The sequence below is a fragment of the Jaculus jaculus genome, chromosome 13 (assembly GCF_020740685.1).
Source record: "Jaculus jaculus isolate mJacJac1 chromosome 13, mJacJac1.mat.Y.cur, whole genome shotgun sequence".
NCBI classification, from domain to species: domain Eukaryota; kingdom Metazoa; phylum Chordata; class Mammalia; order Rodentia; family Dipodidae; genus Jaculus; species Jaculus jaculus.
This window is the reverse complement of record NC_059114.1, coordinates 14,658,686-14,683,047: the sequence shown is the minus strand read 5'-3', so window position 1 is coordinate 14,683,047 and position 24,362 is coordinate 14,658,686. Positions and strand designations below refer to the sequence as shown.

Genomic DNA, 24,362 nt, shown 5'->3' with positions numbered 1-24,362 from the left:
AAAGAAAATATAATATATTTATAGAAATATAAGGGAGCTTTCTCAAAGAGCGCCTAACCCACAGCTGGTATCACACTTGTAACAGCGAGAGGCAAAATTAAGGAAGGAGGCAAGCACTCCTCTTCCACCTCCACCATTCAATAAGGTACTGAAGGTGAGATAGGAGGATCGCTGTGAGTTCAAGGCCACCCTGAGACTACACAGTCAATTCCAGGTCATCCTGGGCTAGAGCAAAACCCTGCCTCAAAAAAAAAAAGGATGGGCTGGAGAGATGGCTTAGCAGTTAAGCGCTTGCCTGTGAAGCCTAAGGACCCCGGTTCGAGGCTGGGTTCCCCAGGTCCCACGTTAGCCAGATGCACAAGGGGGCGCACGCATCTGGAGTTCGTTTGCAGAGGCTGGAAGCCCTGGCGCGCCCATTCTCTCTCTCTCCCTCTATCTGTCTTTCTCTCTGTGTCTGCCGCTCTCAAATAAATAAATTAAAATTTAAAAAAAAAAAAAAAAATGGGGGGGGCGCTGGAGGGATGGCTTAGCAGTTAAGGCATTTGCCTACAAAGCCAAAGGACCAGGTTTGATTCTCCAGGACCCATGTAAGCCAGATGCACAAGGGGGCACATGCGTCTGGAGTTCGTTTACAGTGGCTGGAGGCCCTGGCGTGCCCATTCTCTCTCTCTCTCCCCCTCTCTTTCTCTGCTAAATAAATAAATAAAAATACACACTCGCGCACACACACACACACACACACACACAGAGAACCAAAACACTTGGAAATAAACTGAATGCTATGAAGATGATGAAGCATTATTTAAAGAGCTAAAGATTCTAAGTAAGGACTGGAGAGATTTGCTTAGTGGTTAAGGTGCTTGCCTACGAAGCCTAAGGACTCAGGTTTGATCCCCCAGTACCCACATAAGGCAGATACACAAGATGGCACACACATTTGGAGTTCGTCTGCAGTGGCTGGAGGCCCTGGTGAGCCCATTTTCTCCCTCTCCCTCTCTCTCTGTCTCTCTCATAAATAAATAAAATAAAAATATTAATATGGCAGTGCGTGGGACTGAGGATGTGGCTCAGTGGATAGAATGCTTGTCTAGGAAGTACAGGCCGGGCGAGTCTCAGCACTATGCTAAGTGGATGTGGTGCTGTACACCTGGATTCCAGCACTCAGGAGGGGGACGCAGGAGGATCAACATTCTGGGCTATATAACAAGTTCAATGCTAGGTCAGGATCCATGAAAACCCATCTCAAAAAAAGAAAAAAAGAGGGTTGGAGAGATGGCTCAATGGTTAAAGGTGCTTGCGTGCAAAACCTGATCCCCTGGGTTCGGTTCCCCAGTACCCACATAAGGCAGATGCATTCAATGAGCATGTGTCTGGAGTTCATTTGCAATGGCAGGAAGCCCTGGTATGCCCATCCTCATTCTCTGTGTGTGTCTCTCTCAGGCTGGGCATGGTGGTGCACACCTTTAATCCCAGCACTTGGGAGACATAGGTTAGGAGGATTGCTGTGAGTTCAAGGCCACCCTGAGATTACATAGTGAATTCCAGATCAGTCTGGGCTAGAGCAAAACTAACTAACTAACTAACTTTCTTTCTTTCTTTCTTTCTTTCTTTCTTTCTTTCTTTCTTTCTTTTTTGGTTTTTCAAGGTAGGGTAAGTGTGGTAAGGAGATATCTGGTCACTAGGGAACAACTTAGTATACAGTTAGGTAAGAAAAATTTTCTTTTGTTGCTTTTTAGTTGGGATATATGTACCCCACGATGACCTTGAGTCCACGATTTTCCCATCCCCACTTCCCATGTGCTGGGTCTACAAGTGGGTGGCACCATACTCTGCTAGGATAGTACATTTTCAATAAGGATGCCAAAATAAGTCATTAGGAAAAATATTCCTACCAGGTGAACATGAGCAGGATCAAGAGCTCAAGGATAGCCTGGGCTACAAAACAAGTAAGCAGGCTAGCCTGAACTCCATAGTGAGATCCTGTCTCAAACAAAATTAAAAAAAAAATAGGATGGATGGCTACAGACGTGGCTCAGTAGTTAAGGTGTTTGTATGCAAAGCTTAATGATCCAGATTTGATTACCAGGTACCCATGTAAAACCAGATATACAAAGTGGTACATGCATCTGAAGTTCACCTGTAGTGGTGTGCCCCATTCTCTCCCTCTCTCTGTCTGTCTGTCTCTCTCTTTCTCTATGTTTGAAAGTAAATTAAAAAAAAAAAAAAACTTAAATAAGCCAGGCATGATGGCGCATGCCTTTAATCCCAGCACTCGGGAGGCAGAGGTAGGATTGCTGTGAGTTCAAGGCCAAACTGAGACTCCATAGTGAATTCCAGGTCAACCTGGGCTAGAGTGAGACCATGCCTCGAAAAACCAATAATAATAATAATAATAATAATAATAATAATAATAAACTTAAAGAAAAAGTACAGCCACTTTGAAAAACATAACTTCCTCAAGAAGGCAAACCTAGAGTGGCTCTGTTATATGATCAACCTATTCCTCTCCAAGATATACAGGAAATGAAAACAAACACACCAGGCAAAAACTTAGAAAGAAAGGTACACAGAAGCATTATTCACACTAACCAAATGGTGGAATTGGCCAAATGTCCAGCAAATAAAAAATGGGTAATCCACATACAATGGAATATTATTCAGTCTCTTTGTTGTTCTTGTTGTTTTGTTTTTTTGAGGTAAGGTTTCACTCCAGTCCAGGCTGACCTGGAATTCACTATGTGGTCTCAGGATGTCCTCGAACTCACAGTGATCGTCCTACCTCTGCCTCCTGAGTGCCGGGATTAAAGATGTGCGCCACCACGCCCGGCTCTATTCAGTCTTAAAAAGGAGCAAAGAACTAGAAATGCTAAGACATGGATGGACCTCAAAAACACTGCTAAGTGAAAGAAGCCAGACACAGAGGACTATGTTATATGATTCTATTTATGAGAAATGTCCAAGCTAGACAAATCCGCAAAGGCAGCTGCCCGGACCTGAAGGGTAAGAGGGAAGTGAGAAGTAAATGCTAGGTGTGTTGTGTTTCTTTTCCTCCTTTCTTTCTTTCCCATTTATTTTTTTTTTTGTCTTGTTTTGTTTTGTTTTTTGTTTTTTTGAGGTAGGGCTTTGCTGTAGCTCAGAATGATCTAGAATTCTGTAGTTTCAGAGTGGCCTCAAATTCACAGCCATCCTCATACCTCGGGCTCCCAAGTGCTGGGATTAAAGGTGTAGTCCATGACACTCAGGCTCATGCTTTTCTATTTTTTTTTTTTACTTTTATTTATTTATTTATTTGCAAGCAGAGAGAGACAGAGAGCTAGGGAAAGAGAATGGGCACACTAGTGCCTCTAGCTCTACGTGGGCACTGGGTATGGAACCTGGGTTGTTAGGCATTGCAGGCAAGCACCTTAACTGCTGTACCATCACTCCAGCCTAGCTTCTTTTTTAAAATTTCTTTTTATTTATTTATTTGAGAGCAACCGACAGAGAGAAACAGGCAGACAGAGAGAGAGAATGGGCAAGCCAGGGCCTTCAGACAGTGCAAACGAACTCCAGACGCGTGTGCCCCTTGTGCATCTGGCTCACGTGGATCCTGGGGAATCGAGCTTCGGACCAGGGTCCTTAGGCTTCACAGGCAAGTGCTTAACTGCTAAGCCATCTCTCCAGGCCCCTCACCCCTGGCCATTTCTTTTTAACATGATGAAAATGCTCTGGAATCTGACAGTGGTGATGACTGCACAACTTGGGGATAGAATTGGAATACTTAAAATGGGTAGATTTATGGTAAGTGAACAATGTCTCCACACAGACAGGGGAAAACCCTGTGTTAATATGTACTTTATAAAATTATATATACTTTATAAAATATATACTTTATAAAATTCACCTTTTGGATATATTCTGTTTTACTATATGACAAGTTGCTTAATTTCTCTTGAACTTGTAAAATGAAAACAATAAAAAAAAAACCCAATTATAGTTCTTCTAAAAGCAAGGAGCCTTAACTGACACAATGCTTGAAACCACAGTGAACACCAAGAGCTCACTGCTACAGCACACACCCACACAATGGAGGTTCACATTAGCTGTCGCTCTCTTCCCAAGAGATTTCTCAGTCTCAGTAAAGTTATGCTGGGACTCAGGATTATTAACTAATGATATTTGTTCAGAGAGCACAGGCTTTGAGAATTTAACTGAAATTAATGTTCAAAGCTGATCCTTTTAAATTTTTCCTCTAGGATTCCTCGGCCATGAGCTGGACCAAATTAACAATCTCCACTCCCTGCCAGGCTTGGTGGCACACACCTTTAAATCCCAGCACTCAGGAGGCAGAGACAGGAGGATTACCATAAGTTCCAGGCCACCCTGAGACTACATAGTGAATTCTAGGTCAGCCTGGGCTAGAATGAAACCCTACCTTGAAAAACCCAAAAAAAAAAAAATGAAGTCAAGGTGTGCTAGGAAGATGGCTCAGCAGTTAAGAGCCCTTGCCACTTAAGCATGAGGGCCTCTAAGGCCAGAGACTGCCAACTCAACTCTCCAGAATCACCCAGTACACACACACACACACACACACACGTCAAAAGCTGGGTGTGAGGAGGATCACTGTAAATTTGAGGCCAGCCTGAAACTGAATGCCAGGTCAGCCTGGGCGAGATTAAGACCCTACCGAAACAAACAAAACAAAAACAAAAACAAAAAGCCATGCCCACTGGTAATCCCAGTCCACGGACAGTGGAGACGAAGGACTCTGACAGATGCAGCTCCAGGTTGAGAGAGACCTCATCTCAAGAAAAGATGTGGATGAGCGATAGGAGGATATCTGATATTCTCTTCTGGCTCTCATGCACATGTGTGTGGGGGCGGGGGGAGGGTGGAGCATGTGCATCTGAACACATATGTACAGACATTGCACACACCATACAGATACATACATGTGCATTCATCACAAACACCACACACGCAAAAAAAAAAAAAAAAAAAAAAAGAGTCAGGGAATAAGATTTCCACATACTTTCTTACTTGCTTGCTCGGGCAAAAGCCTTTTTTACTTTACTGTCACCCAGAGATAGTAAATGGCCAAGTTTAGAGGGCAGGCTGCAGGACCAGACAACCTGAGCCCCACTTTCAGCTTTGTGGCTCTAAGTAGCACGTGGCAATCACTTCATAAACTGGAACTATTAGCTGTGGGGGCCTCCAGTCAGCTGCTGCTAACAGCATGTCCTGTTTCAGCCTTACTGCCCTCTCTCAACTGCCCTCGTCCTCTGGGGCTTCTATCTCAAGCTAGGTGGGAAACGGTATGTGTGTAGACCAGTTTCCTAAGATGAGCCCAAGGCCATAAGGACCAAAGGGGGGTGCCCTGAAAGGTGCTTTCCCTTGGATGGCTCAACACCGGGCAGCCAGTGTTAAGGCACGGACTTGCAGTACGCCCAGTGCCCTCACCTGGCCTGCCACAGGCTTCTGTGGGAAGCTACCAGGGTTCCTATCAGGCTCCATCCAGATACTGCTGCTGCCTGGACTACACTCTCCCCTTGCTGGGCTGCTGGGCTTCAAAGAAGGGGGTGCCAACTGCTACCCTCCACCCTACTGGATCCCAGAGCACTGCCTAGGTGAAGATGTATGATGCATGGCCTCGCCTGTAAGTGTCCATTAGTTTCCCCAGCGTCAGTAAAAAGGCTGAATGAGTTTAACAGACCTCTTTAGTCAATGACAACCAGAACACAAACACTTTCAACGTTAGCAGCCAGCTTCAAGGCCTCGCTGAACACTGAAGAGTTGATGGGTTAAGAGGCACTTTACTAAGTACTTCTGAGCCAGCAACTGGAGACCTGAAATAATCTCCCAGTTGGCCAGGTTATACCGATGCTGGCTACCAGCAAGAATGTGGGGCTGGGGCTCACACGTGCTCATCCCCTTCGTCTGGATAAACTCAATTCTTTCTATGCTGTAAAAGTTCCTGGAACATAATAAAATTCTTACAGCTCCTGGCTTCAAGTCTCACTCGTGTGGTGGAAGGAATGAAGGAGCAGACACAGAAACTCAATGGCTAACAAAACATAAGGGAAACAGCTGGTTTTATTGCTGAGGTGATAAGAATTCTTCGTTTTAAATTATGCAATCAATTCATGCTCCTTGCCAAAAGGAAAAAAAACCAAAAAAACAAAAAACACCTGCAACAGCCAGGGGTGGTGGCGCTCGCCTTTAATCCCAGCACTTGAGAGGCAAAGGTAGGAGGGTCACCATGAGTTCAAGGCCAGCTTGAGACTACAGAGTGAATTCCAGGTCAGCCTGGGCTACAGTGAGAGCCTACCTTGAAGAAAGGCTGCAGAGATGGCTTAGCAGTTAAGGCGCTTGCCTGTGAAGCCTAAGGACCCAAGTTCAATTCTCCAGGCCCCATGTAAGTAAGCTAGATGTACAAAGTAGCACATGTGTCTGGAGTACATTTGCAGTGGCTAGAGTCCCTGGCGTGCCCATTCTCTCTCTCTCTCTCTTTCTTTTTCTCTTCCTCTGTCTCAAATAAATAAAAATAAAATCTTGGTCTCTCTCTGCTCATAAATAAACAATATATATATAACAGTAAATACTCCAGTGTAGCCCCTGGTACAAGCAGGCTTCCAGTGGCCTCTCCCCATCTATACAGATGATAATTCAACAAGGGTAAGTGATATGCTCAGTAACACAACTCACTCAGCATTCATGCTGGTCATTCAACACAACTGCTTCCAGGTCACAGAGGTATGTAATAAATATTTCCTGCTATGTGTTTTAATGATATTTAATGACTATAAACTCCTTGACCCGAAGCCAGTGATAACTTGTAGGGCCTCGTGCAAAAGACTCTCACGCTGTTCACAGAGCATTCAAACAAGCACTGGGCCTGTAAAACTGCCCTGTCAGAGCCCCTCAATGGCCACATTTCAAGATTAAAGTTGGATTGTTGATATAATGGTCAAAATTTCTGTGTCAAGGTTTCCTCCCTCGAAGCAACTGCTCCACTATGAAATGACCCATCATCAAAGTCAAAACTAAAGAATTCGCAAGTACAGAGCTGGAGAGATGGCACAGTGGTTAAGGCACTTGCCTGCAAAGCCTAAGGACCTAGGTTCTATTCCCGAGTACCCACATATGCCAGATGCATGAGGTGGCACATGCATCTGGAGTTTGTTTGCAGTGGCTGGAGGCCCTGGCACCACCATTCTCTCTCTCTCCCCCCCAACATTCAAGGGCATTAGAGGACCTAAAGTTTACTCTAGGAAAATCTGCTACAAGATTTTAATTTAATTTTTTTTAATTTCTAGCCAGGCATGACAGCACATACCTATAAATGCCAGCACTCAGGAGTCTGAGGCTGGAGGATTATTACAAGTCTAAAACCAGTTTAGGCTACTACATATATAAATTCCAGACCAGCCAGGGGTCAACAGTGAGACTATTTCAAAAAAAGTTGTTTTTTTTTTTCACTTTTAAAATTTAAATCATAAATGTCCCTCAAAGTTCTTCAAGGTAACAGATTGATCAATGGACACCTTTATCCTAGTTTGCAGGAAAAAGATAACTATGTCACAGTTTAGATAATAAAACTGAAAATGGGCGGGTAGGGTGGCGCATGCCTTTAATCTCAGCACTTGGGAAGTATAGGTAGGAAGATCAGCATAATTCCAGGTCAACCTGGACCACAGCAAGACCCTACCTCAAAAAACAAACAAACAAACAAAAACCTGAAACTTTTATTGTGTTAGCAAGCACACACTTTGCCAATGACAAATAGAAAACCTGCTGTTCTCCCAATTCAGGATTGAACCTGTGGCTCAATGATGATGGACTCATTTTCCCATGTGCCGGTGTATCAAATAGGATATGATTTCTATGACTTTCTTTTTTTTTAATTTTTGTATTTTTTATTAACAACTTCCATGATTATAAAAAATATCCCATGGTAATACCCTCCTTCCCCCCACTTACCCCTTTGAAACTCCATTCTCCATCATACCCCCTCACCATCTCAATCAGTCTCTCTTTTACTTTTGATGTCATGATCTTTTCCTCCTCTTATGATGGTCTTATGCAGGTAGTGTCAGGCACTATGAGGCCATGGATATCCAGGCCATTTTGTATCTGGAGGGAGCATGTTGTATGGAGTCCTGCCCTTCCTTTGGCTCTTACATTCTTTCTACCACCTCTTCCACATTAGACTCTGAGCCTTGGAAGATGTGATACAGATATTGCAGTACTGAGCACTGCGGTCACTTCTTTCCGTCACCATAACTCCTTCCGAGTCTATGACTTTCTTTGGATTCTCCCTCAACACGACAATACAAGCTAAGCACCTGTGATACAGAAGGGTGCAGATGTAAAATGAAGACTCCTAAAACCAGAACTTGTCTTTTTATTGTTCCATTGTATCAGAACCCAGAACACATCCCAGAGAAGTGTTCTGTCACTGAGCTACTTCTCCACTCCTTTTAATTTTTTTCTTGGTGGGGGTACAAAGTCTTAAGTTGCCCAGATTTGCCTCAAAACTGTGATCCCCCACAGGGCGTGGTGATGCACACCTTTAATTCCAGAACTCAGGAGACAGATAGGAGGGATCGCCATGAGTTCGAGGCCAGCCTGAGACTACATAGTGAATTCCAGGTCAGCCTGGGCTAGAGTGAGACCCTACCTTGAAAAACCAAGGAAAAAAAAGTGATCCTCTTGCCTCAGCTGGAACCACCATGCCCAGTCATTCTTAAATGTTCCAGGTGAGACTCAGAGATAGATGTAAGAGCAAGATGTTTGAAGGCCGGATGTGGTGGTGCATAACTTTAATCCCAGCACTTGAGAGGCTGAGGTAGGAGGATCACCGTTGAGTTTGGTGAGTTCGAGGCCACCCTGAGACTAAATAGTGAATTCCAGGTCAGGTTGGGCTGAAAAATCAGAGTAAAATGTTTGAGAATGCCTCAGAACCTTGTCTTCTAATAGAAGAGGAATTAAATCATCAGGTGTACTGGAATGCCTGGTGGTGAATCAATCTGTTCAGGGGCATGTGTTAAATCTCCTTAACTCTTAAATTGTTCCTCTGTCAACTAACTAAAATCAGTGCCTCTTACAGTTTTGTCCAGAACTTTTTTTTTAGTACTAAGGATGGAACAGACAAGTGCTATACCAGTGAATTATATTCACACCCACCCTTCCCTTTCTTTATCTCTCTCTCTCTTTCTTTCTTTCTAAGTATTTATTATTTATGTTTTGAAAAGAATCTCACTAATCTCACCAAAAAAAAAAAAATATATATATATATATATATATATATATATACATACATACATGTGGCAGGTTTCAAGCACACATTTAGCAATGACTGTTTAAACACCATGGGTGATGCTGATCTTGCTCAATCTTTATCCAACTCAAAGAACCAATGCTTCTTGACAATTACAGAGCCAATTTTCAGTCATTCAAAAGTAGGTCCTTAACACAATGGATAAAATGAATGAAGCCAACAAAAACAATCACACTAGATTTCAGGAGTAATTACAAATCCTTATCATACTTGCTGAATGTGTTAGTGTGTAACTTGAAGGTACCAACAGCTATTGGAAGTGTTGCCAGGCCTTTAGAGCAAGGCTTCTTGGGTCTGGTGTGGGGTTCAGCACACATACAAGTGCTGAGACAAGAGGGCTGCCCCAAGTCAAATGGCTTAGCGGTTAAGCGCTTGCCTGTGAAGCCTAAGGACCCCGGTTCGAGGCTTGGTTCCCCAGGTCCCACGTTAGCCAGATGCACAAGGGGGCGCACGCGTCTGGAGTTCGTTTGCAGAGGCTGGAAGCCCTGTCGCGCCCATTCTCTCTCTCTCCCTCTATCTGTCTTTCTCTCTGTGTCTGTCACTTTCAAATAAATAAATAAATAAAATTAAAAAAAAAAAAAGCCAGCTGAGCTACATAGTGAATTCCAAGCAGCCCAGTATGGGCTCCAGTATGAGACCCTGTCTCCAAAAAGGGGAGGGGGAACTGGAGAGATGGCTTAGTGGTCAAGGCACTTCCTGCAAAGCCAAAGGACCTTGGTTCAACTCCCTTGTAACCATGTAAGCCAGATGCACAAGGTGGCACATACGTCTGGTATTCATTTGCAGTGGCTGGAAGCCTGGAGCACCCATTCATTCGCTCTCTCTCTCTCTCCCTCTCTCAAATAAATAAATATAAAATATTTTTTTAAAAAGCTATCAAGGATTCTAACGGATCCTTTAGGCTTAGACAATTCTGTGTTGGTGACTGCCTTGTACACTATAGGCAGCCCAGTAGCATCCCTGGCCTCTACCTAACTAGAAGCCAGCAACTACCCCACAACACACACACACACACACACACACACACACACACACACACCAAACCACTGCGAAATGTTGGGGAAGGAGGAATGGAAGGGAGAAGCCGGTATCACCTGCAATTGAGAACCACTGCTTTAGACACATGACAGTAAGAATCAATGTAATTTTGCACTGGAAGGGGTCTCAAGGAGCATTGAGCACCAGTGATTCTGACACTTTACTGCGCATCAGCCTCTCAGGGGAGCTTGCTATATACTGATTCCTAGGTCCAGCCCCCAGACCCATAATAAAGACACGTTCTAAATTTGCACACATCACTACCAATACCCTCAATTCTATGAATAAGTTGACACGGACCCCAGGACGAAGATGCCTTGCCCAAGGTCACAGGGCGAGTTAGAACCTGGCCTCCAAAGCCAACCAAGCCCTTTGTCACCACCACAGGGCTGGTGGTATTAAGGGGTGAGGGGGTTTGCCCTTTGGTCTCTGAGGCATAGGACTTAATAATGGTGCATTCTGGGGCTAGCCCGCCTGAGATTAAAAACAAAAACCAAAAAAAAAAAAAAAAAAAAAACCCGACTTAGTATTAAATGGGCTGGGTGACGTCACGCAAGGCAAATAACCGCTGAGAGCCTCAGTTTCCTTTCCTGTCAACTGGAATACAACAGCAACTAATCTTCCAGTGTTGTTGAAAGAGTGTTATTGAAAGGTTGAAAGGGGAGGTGTACAAAAAGCCCAGGGCACAGAGCCTGGCATACAGCATTCGGTTCATGTCCCATTATTATTAGTAGTAGTATTGTTCCGGCTCCATGAAGGGGGTCTGCGGGGCTCTGGGGACAGAGGCTGGTGATCGGCTCTGGGAGGGGAAACGACTGCACCACATCCCCACCCCTCGCCGCCCGCCCGGCCCCCACCTGGCTCCGCAGCTCCTTCTCCAGCTGCCGGTAGTCGTTGTTCCACACCAGGAGGTGCAGGGGGAACTGGCTGCTGACGTCGCTGGCCGAGGACATGGTGAGGAGGCCGCGGCCCGGGCCCTGGACGCCCGCCTGCCAAAAGCGTCTCCCCGGCGGGGTCTCCGGTGCCCGTTCGTCCGTCCGATCCTCTGTCGGTCCGGCGAGTGGGACAACGAGGGACTCGGTACGTAGCCGGTGGGACCTACGAGGCCGCAGGCGGGGAGCGCGGGAGGCCCGGGGTCGCGGGCCGGGCTCGGAGACCGGGTCGGCCGCGCCCACCCCGCGCCCCGCCGCGCTCGCCTAGTTCGCTCGCTCGCGCCCGCGGCTGACAGCTCGCGGACCGACTTCTGCTGCCTACTGCCCCGAACCCGGAAGTGCGGGCGGAATGAACCATCGCTCATGGAGGAGGCGGGGAGGACGACGAGACCCGGCAGCGGATCCGAGCCTCGTAAGATCCACTTTAGATCCTACAGAGGACACAAAGAAAACCTCACGAAACAGAGCTTCTTTTCTCTCCTCTCTTTCCCAGGGCTCAACGTGGAAAACCCGATCTAACTCTCCATCATCCCTTTCTCCCCCACACTAGCGACTTCAAGTGGTTCGCTCCACAACGAGGCCTGTTCCATTGACTCCGCAATCGGGGGGGGGGGGTCGGAGACCACAGTCTGGACCAAACCATTCCGGCTGAGGGCTCCCCTACCTAGCAGCCTCTTTGGACCAGGGCAGGTTCTTCCTGATTGGTCAGAAGCCATTTTGGAAGTGGGCAACACGAAATCATTTTTAAGAACTTTAAACCCTGGAGAAGTGACATCAGATATCTGCGTTAAGATAGGGATAGTGCTATCTCAGGATGTCTCAACCTTGGAGCGCTTTGAACTGGATAATTCTTTGTGTGGACGTTTATGGACGCTAGATAGGATGTTGAGCATCATATCCCTGATGGCCTCTCTGTCCTGTCAGTGTCTGGAGCACTGGCCAAAACACGCTCCAGGCATTGCCAAGTGTCCGCTGGGACAGAAAAACCGCGCTCGCGCGTTTGTGTGCTAGGATCTCTTGCCACTGCAAATGAATGAATGCCAGTCCAGCATAAATGGGTGGCTGGGGAATTGACCAGGGGCAAGCAAGCCCCTTTAACTACTGCTGAGCCATCTTCTCAATCCCATATCCTTCCTCCCTTCCTCCCTTCCTCCCTCCCCTCCCCTCCCTTCCCCTCCCCTCCCCCTCCCTCCCTCCCTCCCTCCCTCCCTCTCTCCCTTTCTTTCTTTCTTTCCTTCCTTCCTTCCTTCCTTCCTTCCTTCCTTCCTTCCTTCCTTCCTTCCTTCCTTCTTTCTTTCTTTCTTTCTTTCTTTTTCTCGAGGTAGGGTCTCCTTCTGGCCCAGGCTGGCCTGAAATTCACTATGTGGTATCAGGATGGCCTCCAACTCACAACGATCCTCTTACCTCTGCCTTCTGAGTGCTGGGATTAAAGGCATGTGACACTAAGCCCGGCTTTTTTTTTTTTTTTTAAGATAGCTATTTGAATTTGGAGTTGTGGATCAAAGGAATAATAGAGTATCCAGATTTCTGTAAAGGCTAAATTTGTTCTTCAGGTTACAACCTCAGGCACTATGTTTATCTTCTTGTCTCAACGAAGAACACCGTCCTGCTTTTGCCCAGATGCCTTCATAGACTGCTCAACCAGGCAAAGTCATTCAATGCATCCTGCAAGCATGCCCTCTGCCTTCCTGCCTTTATGTACACATCCAGCCTTTCAGATGCCTGCACAGCTGTTCAAGAATCCTGGCCTGATCCATTCTCCACGGGTGTGGATTGAGTCCAGAAGATTTGCGAGTTGTTGAATGAACCAAAACAGGATGCAGGAGCATGGAGGGGAAAGCACCTAGAGGCCTCATTGTGTTAGGCATGAGATTTATGCACTTACTCTCTTATCACACTGGAAAGATAGACTTAATGCCAGTGCATCTGAGGCCTCTTCTGGGACTTCTCAGTCTTTTTTTTTTTTTTTTTTTTTTTTTGGTTTTTCACGATAGAGTCTCGTTCTAGCTCAGGCTGACCTGGAATTCACTATGTGGTCTCAGGGTAGCCTTGAAGACACAGCGATCCTCCTACCTCTGCTTCCCAAGTGCTGGGATTAAAGGAGTGGGCCACCATACCTGCCTTTAAGGGACTTCTCATTCTTTCAGAGGTTTTGTGAAAACTTGTTTTCTCTTCAACATTTCTCTTATTTGATTAATCTGAAACTCCACAATGACAGCGGCCACATCTATTTTGCTTACCAGAGCAAAAGAAAGAAAAAAAAAAAATCAAAATACAGCCAGGGGCAGTGGCACTTGCCTTTAGTCCCAACACTCAGGAGGCAGAGGTAGGAGGATCGCTGTGAGTTCAAGGCCACCCTGAGAATACATAGTGAATTCCAGGCCCCTATCTTAAAAAGAAAATCAAAATACAATTCAATAAATTTAAATTTAAAAACAAAATAGCATCTGTCCTACAATAGTCATCCAGTATTAGCTGAATCATAGTTGTTTTCATATAACACACAAAATAAACATTTATTAGTATCACTAGTCTTTACAGTGCTTAGTCTTATTGCATTGTATGTATTTATTCTTTTTTTAATTTTTATTAGCATTTTCCATGATTATAAAAAAAATCCCATGTTAATTCCCTCCCTCACCCCCCCTTTCTCCTTTGAAATTCCATTCTCCATCATATTACATTGTATGTATTTCATGCCATCAGGAAAATACTCGTTATTCTTATTTTCAAATTCCAAATATATGAAGAACAACAGTGATTAGAATATACTAGTGATACTAACAATAACAGGAGCTACGGTTAACTAAAAGTTTACCAAGGAGCAGGCATGCCTCATTTTCCTACAACCTACTCCATTTCCCCTTAGCCAGAACACAATAACATAGTGTTGCTGGACGCATACAAGTTTTGTTGCTTCTTTGTTTTCTTCCTGTCATCTGTTCCTCATTTTTCTTATTTTTCAAGAAATGTAAAAATCAGGCCGAGCATGATGGCACACTCCTTTAATCCCAGTCCTCGGGAGGCAGAGGTAGGAGAATTTCTGTGAGTTCGAGGCCAGCCTGAGACTACATAGTGAGTTCCAAATCAGCCTGGGTGAGAGCAAGATTCTTAAAAAACCAGCTCATGGTGGCTCATGCCTTTAATCCCAGCACTGGGGAAGCCGAGGAAGGAGGACTGTCATGAGTTTGAGGCCACCCTGAGACTACAGAATGAATTCCAGATGAGCCTTGGCTAGAGTGAGAGCCTACCTCAAAAAACAATAAGTAAGTAAATAAATAATCATTCTTAGGTTAGAGGCTATACAAAACCCAATCATGGACTAGAGATAGACAATGCATCATTTCCACTTTGAAGATAAGATTCATACAGCAGCCTAAAGAAGGAATCATGGGGCTGGAGAGATGGCTTAGACTGTAGGGTGCTTGACTGGAGAAGCCTAAGGACTCATGTTTGACTCTCCAGGTACCACATAAGACAGATGCACAGTGATGCAAGCAGGCACACAATGGGGCACATGAATATGGAGTTTCATTTCAGTGACTGGAGGCCCTGGTGTGCCAATTTTCTCTCTCATTCTCTCACCCTCACATTAAAAAAAGGAAGTCTGTTGGACTTGCCTCAAAAATAAAAAAGAAATCTAGTATATTTTTTTCTTTTTTAAATTTTTAAAAAATATTTTATTTATTTGAGTGAAAGAAAGAGGAAGCTAGAGATGGCCTCTAGCCACTCCAAATGAACTCCAGACACCTTGTACATCAGGCTTATGTGGGTACTGGGGAATTGAACCTGTGTCTTTAGGCTTTGTAGGTAAGTGCCTTAACCACTAAACCAGCTCTCCAGCCCCTATTCTTATTCTTAAAGTTTTATTTATTTATTTATGAGAGACAGAGAGATAGCGCGCGAATGGGTGCACCAGGGCCTTCAGCCATTGGAATGAACTGCAAACACATCTGATACCTTGTGCATCTAGCTCATGTGAGTACTGAGGAATCGAACCTGGGTCCTTAGGCTTTGCAGGTGAGCGCCTCAACGGCTAAGCCCATGTTTCCAGCCCTATTTTTTCTTATTTTATTGCACATCTACTCTTAGTAAAATGTTAGCCCCTTAAGAACCAGAAATAAGCCGGGCATGGTGGCGCAAGTCTTTAATCCCAGCACTTGGGAGGCAGAGGTAGGAGGATCGCTGTGAGTTCCAGGCCACACTGAGACTACATAGTGAATTCCAGGTCAGCCTGGACTCGTGTGAGACCCTACCTCAAAAAACAAAAAAAAAAAAAAAAAAAAAAAAAGAACCAAAAATATTGTATTTTTTCACTGCTATTTCTTCAATTCCTGGAACAGTATGTGGAACACAGTAGGTGCTCAATAAACCTTTGTTGACTAAAGGAACTTATAAATGATTTAACCATTGATCGTCTCGGGAGGATCTGTTCCTTCCTCTTGGACTAATACAGGGCTGAGTTGAAATGAACCTCTTCCAAAAACAGAGACTCCCTAAAGTAGCATGAAGAGGGATGCTGGGGCGGGGGTGGAAAGGACCTGCCCTCAGTCAAGATGGCGGTAAGGAAGCCTGCCCTTTCCGGTCACATGACACGCCAGTCCCGCGCATGCGTGCTGCGCCGCGGCTGCAAGGCGCTGAGGGGAGAGGCGCCGCCGCCGCCGCCGCCGCCAACCAGCGCTGCCGCGGGGACCCGTTAGAGCGGAAGCGCCGCCGCCGCCGCTGCCGCCGCCTGAGCTGTTCCGAGGCTCCCGGCAGGTGAAGGCGGGAACCATGTCGAAGCGGCTCCGGAGCAGCGACGTGTGCGCTGATTGCAGCGGGCCGGGTGAGTGTCCTCGGCCGGGCCCGTTCCTTTCCCTTCCTGGCCCGGGACCCCTGCCCCGGGGTGTGGGGGGTGGTGGCCGTCCCCTCCTGGGCTGGCAGGGTCCACCGCCGAGTCCCAGCACCCGGAGCCCCGGGGTTCCTATTGTGGGAGATTCCGGGACGGCTTCGGGAAGAGTCGGGTCCCAGGCCTGTCAGCGGAGCAGGAAGGCAGGGTACCGCCGCCCTCCCTTTGCTTGTCGCCCCCTCCGTCCCAGGCCAACCCGGGGGGCGGCGGGGCCCGGGGCCGCTCCCCGCTCGTCCCCGACAGGAAGGGGTTTGGGCCATCCACAGGAACGCCAATTACAGAAGTCAAACGTGGGCGTCCTCCTAGCTGCGGACCCCCAGGGGCTGCAGGTGTCACCTCTCACCCGGCCCCCTGCCCCGCCTGCCGTGGTGGCCCTGTGGGAGGAGGGGCAGTGGACGACCCTCCGGGCTTCCCTCCTGGACATTCGCCCTTGGGCCTGGGTGGATGACTTCCCGCCTCCGGACATCCCATCTTGGCCCTCCCCGGGGACTACTCCAGGTCGGGGTCTTGCACACGCAGACAGCCCATAGGAGTCAACGCATGTCTCAAGTTTGAGGATCCCTAGGGCCTCTGTTCCTGCTAGGTTTTGTTTGTGAATGACCTTGGACTAGTGACTTCACATTCGCAAACTTTGGTTTCCTCATTTTTCTGATGGGGACCATCAGGAGTACCAAGCTCAGTGGTGGTAAGATTCAGGGTGTTGATTTTCTTAGGGTCATCTCAGAGAGAGAGGGGGGGAGAGAGAGAGTTGTTTGATTTAGTTCAGAACCTTTGGAGTTAGTTCCTTAAGCTATAGTTGGATTTCTAAGTGGTACATTAATTACAACTTACCAAAACAGACATACAATCACTACTGACAGTATAAACATTGGGGGAGGGGCATTGAAATGCGAAAACCATTATTCCTATGGGCAGTTGGATTTGGTGATCAGATCTTAGTAATTGGGACCCAATTGACAGGTCTTTGTACGGATGTCTATATGTTGGTTTCTTTCCTTAGACTTAGTTCAGAATTGGAAGTTATTTAAATATCAGATGACTTTCCTAGCACAGCAGTGTTCAATAAACAGTTTTGATTCAATCATTGAACACCAGTGGCCTTGTGAATGTTCTCATCTTTATCTTGTCATTTGTCATAGGCTGATTTTAAGTGGGGCTGAGGTAACACTTACGTGGTTGGTCATGCAGGTGATGCTACCAGTTCCCCTTGAAGATAGGAAGGGAGAGATTAAAAAGAGGTATTTTAGCCGGGTGTGGTGGTGCACACCTTTAATCCCAGCACTCATGAGGCAGAGGTAGGAGGATCACTGTGAGTTCAAGGCTACCTTGAGACTACGTAGAGAATTCCAGGTCAGCTTGAGCTAAAGTGAGACCCTACCTCGAAAAGCCAAAAAGAAAGTAAATAAAAAGAGGTATTTTATAAACCAAGTTTATATGAAATCGATCATTTTCTCTAAAATTATTTGTTCCACTTCCTTTTTTTCTTGCCTGTTGTCAGTTGAACTTTCTGTGATGCGTTTGGTTCACTTGTGTCTTAAAACTTCCTCACAAGCTGTGGGTTCTTCACTTCTCCAGCAGGGAAAGGCAAAGTGTTTCTCCACTGCCACCCTGAATCTATCCTGCACCCTCTCAGTGTGCACTGTGCAGGGCAGAATGTGTTCTCTTCCATTGTGTTGTATTGTCTTGAATGCCAAAACCTTCAGAGACTTGAGTCACTTCCTTCCTGTTTTGAATATAATGAGGTTACCTTGAAAGGTCCTGTGAACATAGCACAGCTAGGAATTCCTGCTGCCTTCTCTGCAGTGAAGAAGCCTATGATTGGGGACCCTTTGAAAGACAAATGTTTAAGGCCTTCTCTCCAGAAGACACCTGTATACTTTTTTGGTACCTATTTATGGTTTTCACATAGCCTAGGTTCAAAAGCTCTTGCATCTAATCAGTTGGAAGGGCTTCACCCAGTCTCATTCGTACAAACTTAATTATTCTTTTTCTTTGTTGTTTCTGGATTGTATATATTTTGGTGAGATTCTGATGCATAGTGTGCAAATGACTAATCGAGAGCTTGGCTGAAAGTAGGGTGGAGGGGGAAGCTCATCAGTGGGGCCATGAGCTGATTGTTTCCCGGTACTCCAGTGCTGTCCCTTGGGAGGATCTGAGACCAGAGCCACCTCAAGCAGCCCCAACTTTGCTAAATGTATAGTTAAACCCTTGCTGTCTTATTCCTGTTTAATTTGCTCCAGAAATACTGTGAACCTTGAAGGATACATGGAAACCCTTGCTCTGCTTCCAGTTTTAGGGGAGGGGACACTAGCGGTAAACAGCACTCTGCAGAAATCAGTGTTAAGTGTCTTCCTTCATCTTGACGTGTCCCGTTTTGCTCCTTAGAGTGACTTAGTACCGTAGTTCCACGTCACTGAATGATTTTGTTTTGTTTTAGGCAGACATTTCACTATGCTTGCAAGTCTTGTTTACCTCTGTGGTGCCAGGAACAAATTCAGGTCCTCACAAGTACTCTGTGCCACTGAGCCACACACCTCCAGTCCTGTTTACTTGTTTGTTTGTTTGGTTAATGAATCTAGTTCATTTATATACATTGTGTTCTAAATCTAGATACCTGAAAACTCTGCTTAAATTCCCAGCATAGTAGTAGGGTTCATGTCAAAATGTGTGTTTGGTTTTTTTTTTGTTTTTGTTTTTTCCTGAGGCAGGGTCTCACTCTAGCCCAGGCTGACCTGGAATTCACTATGTCATCTCAGGGTGGCTTTGAACTCACAACAATCCTCCTACCTCTGCCTTCCGAGTGCTGGGATTAAAGGCATGCACCACCATGCCTGGCTAATGTTTTAATTTCTAGTCAGAAACTTTCCAGTAGTCATCAATTTTAGTAGGCTCTTAAAATATCAGAATGGCACTTAGAACATAATTTAGAGGGCTGGAGAGATGGCTTAGCAGTTAAGCGCTTGCCTGTCAAGTCTAAGGACCCTGGTGCGAGGCTCGATTCCCCAGGACTCACGTTAGCCAGATGCACAAGGGGGCACATGCATCTGGAGTTCGTTTGCAGTGGCTGGAGGCCCTGGTGCGCCCATTCTCTCTCTCTCTCTCTCTCTCTCTCTCTCTCTCTCTTTGCTTCTTTCTGTCTCTCTGTATCACTCTCAAATAAATAAAAATGAACAACAACAAAAAAAGAATTTAGAAAAGATGTACCATCAACATCACTGAGATTGAGGTACGGAGAGATGCTTAACTTACTCCTTCTATTGTTCCTTCTCCAAGATGGTTCCTATTCCCCTTTCAGACACTCAGAAGTAACTTGCCTCCGGCTATTGTGTAAGAAGCAATAGAGTTGGGGTTCAAATCTTGGACTACTTGTGTCCAGAGCCAGCCCTCTTAACCACTATATACTCTGGCTCCTAGGATTTGCTTTTGATTGAAATCTCATAACTTTTCATTATATGGTTTGAAAGGGTTTGAATAAGCTGTTAAAAAATGGTAAAGATGATGTACATGCATTTTAGAGATTTTTGTGGACATTGAAGAATTTTAAAATATAACCCTGAGGCCAGGCAGTTGGAGTGGCACCTATTGTCACTCCATTGTGAGTCTGAGGAAATGGAAAAGGGGACTGTTTTTTTTTGGAGGGGGCATTCTAAGTACCCAGTTTTCACTTAACCCAGATCTGTCCTGCTTACCTAGTATGAACTAGTCTTTATGGGAATGTTCAATGAAGAATGTTAAATGAGAAGCTGGGCGTGCGCCTTTAATCTCAGCACTTGGGAGGCAGAGGTAGGAAGATTGCCGAGAGTTCGAAGCCATTCTAAGACTACATAGTGAATTCCAGATCAGCCTGGACTAGAGTGAGACTCTACCTTGGGGAAAAAAAAAATGTTAAATGAAGTCTGTGAAATTTCAAAATTAAAGAAATGCACCACCTTGTGCGTGTGGGTTATATGTGTCCTTGGGAATCAAACCTGGGTCCCTTGGCTTTGCAGACTAGCACCTTACTCACTAAGCCATCAGCCCAAGTAGCTTCTTTTCTTTTAGATCAGTTGTAAGACTGTATTTGTTAAGTTGTTAAAACAACTGGTAGATATCATGGAATATTGCCAAGTGGAGAGGGCAACATATCCTTGTCCTCAGAATTACAGTAGCTGAACACTTACAGTTCTAGCCTCACAGCTTCCCATTAGCAAAAAGAAGTTTTGATTCTTGCACTGGGCAGCAGTCATTGCACCATTTGTTTTGGATACTGCTAAGTGGATAACACACTGCCAAAATTATGTTGTGTTGCTCTTTGTAAAATTGAATTTGAAGTGATTCATCTGGCTGGGGATATAGTTCAATGGTAGAATGCTTCTGTAGAAGGTCCCAGGTTCAGTCCCCAGCACCACAAGAAACAAAGTGGAATGATTCATCTGTTATTTTCTCAATTTGTTTCTTTGGCTTTGGGTGAAAGGTCATGCATCTGACCATAGGTCCACAGTCAGGCTGCAGACTATAGCACTGAACAGGAAAGAAGGTAACTGTTTATTTAGGGCTCTTGGTCTCAGTTAACATTGTCCCAATCAGCCAAGGTAGGTAGAGCCATCAGACAGGATTACCAACTTGACTTGTTGACAAGCATATAAAACAACAAAAATGGGGACTAGATAGATGGCTCAGTGGGTAAAAGTGTTTGTTTGCAAAGCCTGTTGTTCCAGGTTCAATTTCCCAGCACCCATGTAAAACCAGATGCACAAAGTGGTGAATACATCTGGAGTTTACAGTGGCAGGAGACCCTGGTATGCCCATTCTTTCTCTCTCTGATCACAATAAAATAGTGTGTATGTATGTATATGTCTTATCGTTCTAGCCCAGGCTGACCTGGGGTTCACTCTGTAGTCTTAGGCTGGCCTTGAACTCACAGCAATCCTTCTGTCTCTGCCGGGATTAAAGTGCTGGGATTAAAGGTGTACACTACCATGACTGGCTGAAAAATATTTTTTTTTATTGCTGGGCATGGTGGCACACACATGCTTTTAATCCCAGTACTTGGGAGGTAGAGGTAGGAGGATCACCGTGAGTTCGAGGCCACCCTGAGACTACATAGAGAATTCCAGGTCAGTCTGAGCTAAGAGTGAGACCCTACCTTGAAAAACCAAAAAAATATATATATATATATACATATATATATATATTTTTTTTTCCCCAAAAATATTTTATTTTTATTTATTTGAAAGAGGGAGACAAAGAGGCAGAAAGAGAGAATGGGCATGCCAGGGCCTGTGGCTGCTGCAGATGAACTCCAGACGCATGTGCTACCTTGTACATCTGACTTTAGGTGATCCTAGGGAATCAAATCTGGGTCCTTAAGCTTTGTAGGAAACACCTTAACCACTAAGTCATCTCTTCAGGCCCCCTTCCCCAATTTGTGTGTGTGTGTGTGTATGTGTGTGTGTGTGTGTGTGTGTGTGAGAGAGAGAGAGAGAGAGAGAGAGAGAGAGAGAGAGAGAGAGAATTAGCACACTAGGGCCTCCAGCCACTGCAGTTGAACTCCAGACGGGTGTGCTTGCTACCTTGTGCGCATGTGCAACCTTACGCATGCGCCACTTGTGCGTCTGGCTTACATGGAACCTGGGGAGTCAAACATGGATCTTTAGGGCTCACAGGCAAGTGCCTTAACCCCTAAGCCATCTCAAGCCCCCACTCATTAAAAATATTTTATTTTTATTTATTTATTTGAGAGAGAAAGAGGGAGGGAGGGAGAGAGAGAATGGGCATACCAGGGCCTCCAGCCACCGCAAACAAACTCCACATGCATGCACCTCCTTGTGCATCTGGCTTACGTGGGGCCTGAGGAATTGAACTAGGGCCTTTTGGTTCTGCAGGTAAATGCCCTAACCGCTAAGCCACCTCTTGGTTTGGTTTTTTTTTTTTTTTTTTAGGTAGGGTCTCACTCTAGCCCTGACTGACCTGGAATTTATTATGTAGTCTCAGGGTTGCCTTGAACTCATAGCGATTCTCCTACTTCTCCCTCCCTAGTGCTGGGATTAAAGGTGTGTGCCACCACACCTGATTCCCCCAAAATATTTTTTTTCTTTTTCTTCTTCTTCTTCTTTATTTATTTATTTGCAAGCAGAGAGAGATAGAAGAGACAGATAGAGAGAGAATGGGCATATCAGGGCCTCTAGCCACTGCAAACAAACTCCAGACACATGTGCCACCTTGTGCATCTGACTTACAGGGGTACTGGGGAATCAAACCTGGGTCCTTTGGCCTCGCAGGAAAATGCCTTAACTACTAAGCCATCTCTCCAACCCCTAACATTCTTCCAAAAAATATTTTTAAAAAGTAAAACAATGGGTTGGAGAGATGGTTTAGCGGTTAAGCGCTTGCCTGTGAAGCCTAAGGACCCCGTTCGAGGCTTGATTCCCCAGGACTAACGTTAGCCAGATGCACAAGGGGGTGCACGTGTCTGGAGTTCATTTGCAATGGCTAGAGGCCCTGGCATGCCTGTTCTTGCTCTCTTCCTCTGCCTTTTGCTTTCTCTGTCGTTCTCAAATAAACAAACAATAAAATATTTTTAAAAAGTAAAACAAGGTGGGCATGGTGATGCATGCCTTTAATCCCAGCACTTGGGGGGCAGTGGTAGAAGGATTGCTGTGAGTTCGAGGCCACCCCGAGAATACAGAGTGAATTCCAGGTCAGCCTGGGTTAGAGTGAGACCCTACCTCGAAAAACCAAAAAAAAAAAAAAAAAAAAAAAAAAAACAACATAGATGTCTTTTTAAAAAATAGTTTTATGTATTAATTTGCAATCAGAGAGATAGAAGAGAAACAGAGAGAATGGGCACCTCAGGGCTGCCAGCACTGCACACAGACTCCAGAGACATGAGCCATTTGTGCATCTGGCTTTACACAAGTACTGTGGAATTGAACTCAGATCATTAGCCTTTGCAGACAAGCACCTTAACTGTGCCTTAACCTCTAAGCCATCTCTTCAGCCCTATGAATGTGTTGTTTTGCTTCAAAACCAAACCTTGGCCATCTTTTGCCATCTGCAGAAAGCAAGCAGTTAGTACTCTCGCCACTGAGATGTCGCTGTTTTTCCAGATCCTTCCTGGGCATCAGTAAATCGGGGAACATTTATATGTGACGAGTGTTGCAGTGTCCACCGGAGTCTAGGGCGTCACATCTCCCAAGTAAGGCATCTTAAGCACACACCATGGCCGCCAACACTGCTTCAGGTAAAGTGTAAGAAGTCTTCTCTTGGTTTCAACAACAGAACTATCTCCTAGTGTGTGGCTTGAAGCTTCTAAGAACGCGTGCAACATCATTGGCCAGTACTGTGCCCTTTCTTTTTTTTTTTTTTTTTGGCAGGGTTGGGGGGGCCTTCTAGGTAGGGTCTCATTCACTATTTCTTACATAGTATAAGTGTTATCCTGTTTTAGATCATCATCTAAGATTTTTTTTCTCTCCTAGCATAGTCTTATCACAAAAGCTCAATTGTATATAAACAGATAGCCACATGTCAATTGAAATAAAAAATGTTAGTAATAGCCGGGCATAGTGGTACACGCTTTTAATCCCAGCACTCGGGAGGCAGAGGGAGGAGGATCGCTGTGAGTTCAAGGCCACCCTGAGACTACATAGTGAATTTCAGGTCAGCCTGGGCTAGAGTGAGACCCTACCTCGAAGAAGAAAAAAGTTAATATTGTCTCACTGCCGATTTTCTAGATTGTTTTTAAATGCTCCATCTTTTTCATACACTGTGATCAGTGGTTCCAAAAGCTCCTAATTGAGAAACCTGTGTTTGAGAAGTTCATGTTTATTTATGAGTGCCTACTCATATTTTGGAACATTTTCTATCCAGATTCGATGGTAGCATGGGATTCCTCAGAAATTTCTGCAACATCTGACACCTTTTTAAAGCTCCCATTATTAGACTGAGATTAAATTCACAAGTTCTGACTGCATGCCTAACACTGTTCAGTGGACTCTTGATCTTGTTTGGGATCCAGTGGAATAGTGCTTGTACTTCTGTTTGAGGTACATATCCTTCAAGTTTTCTTGGAACTCAGGGTTAATCGTGTGGTTTGCTTTATTCATCTTGAATACACATGTCACTACATTGGTGGCAGCTGCACACCATGGCTCTTAAACTTGCTTCTGTGAACCAAGGGAGCAGAGTGAGTAGGTGTGGATTGCTG

General features: G+C 45.3%; 2 protein-coding genes across 13 annotated transcripts in view; one reads left to right on the top strand and one right to left on the bottom strand.

Moving 5' to 3' along the window:
* Nucleotides 1-11,451, bottom strand: part of Ankrd13a (ankyrin repeat domain 13A) — a 45,296-nt gene extending 33,845 nt beyond the window's left edge. Inside the window, exon 1 of the mRNA XM_045132777.1 lies at nucleotides 11,215-11,451. Within this exon, the coding sequence (XP_044988712.1) occupies nucleotides 11,215-11,310 (96 nt within the window). The 5' untranslated portion in view covers nucleotides 11,311-11,451. The remainder of the gene's footprint in view (nucleotides 1-11,214) is intronic.
* A 4,519-nt stretch (nucleotides 11,452-15,970) lies between these two features.
* Git2 (GIT ArfGAP 2) overlaps nucleotides 15,971-24,362 on the top strand; it is a 67,144-nt gene continuing 58,752 nt past the window's right edge. For all 12 annotated transcript variants that reach the window (XM_004664114.2, XM_045132321.1, XM_004664115.2 and 9 more), the window contains exons 1-2: nucleotides 15,971-16,114; nucleotides 23,266-23,399. In XM_004664114.2, the coding sequence (XP_004664171.2) occupies nucleotides 16,063-16,114; nucleotides 23,266-23,399 (186 nt within the window). In that variant the 5' untranslated portion in view covers nucleotides 15,971-16,062. The remainder of the gene's footprint in view (nucleotides 16,115-23,265; nucleotides 23,400-24,362) is intronic.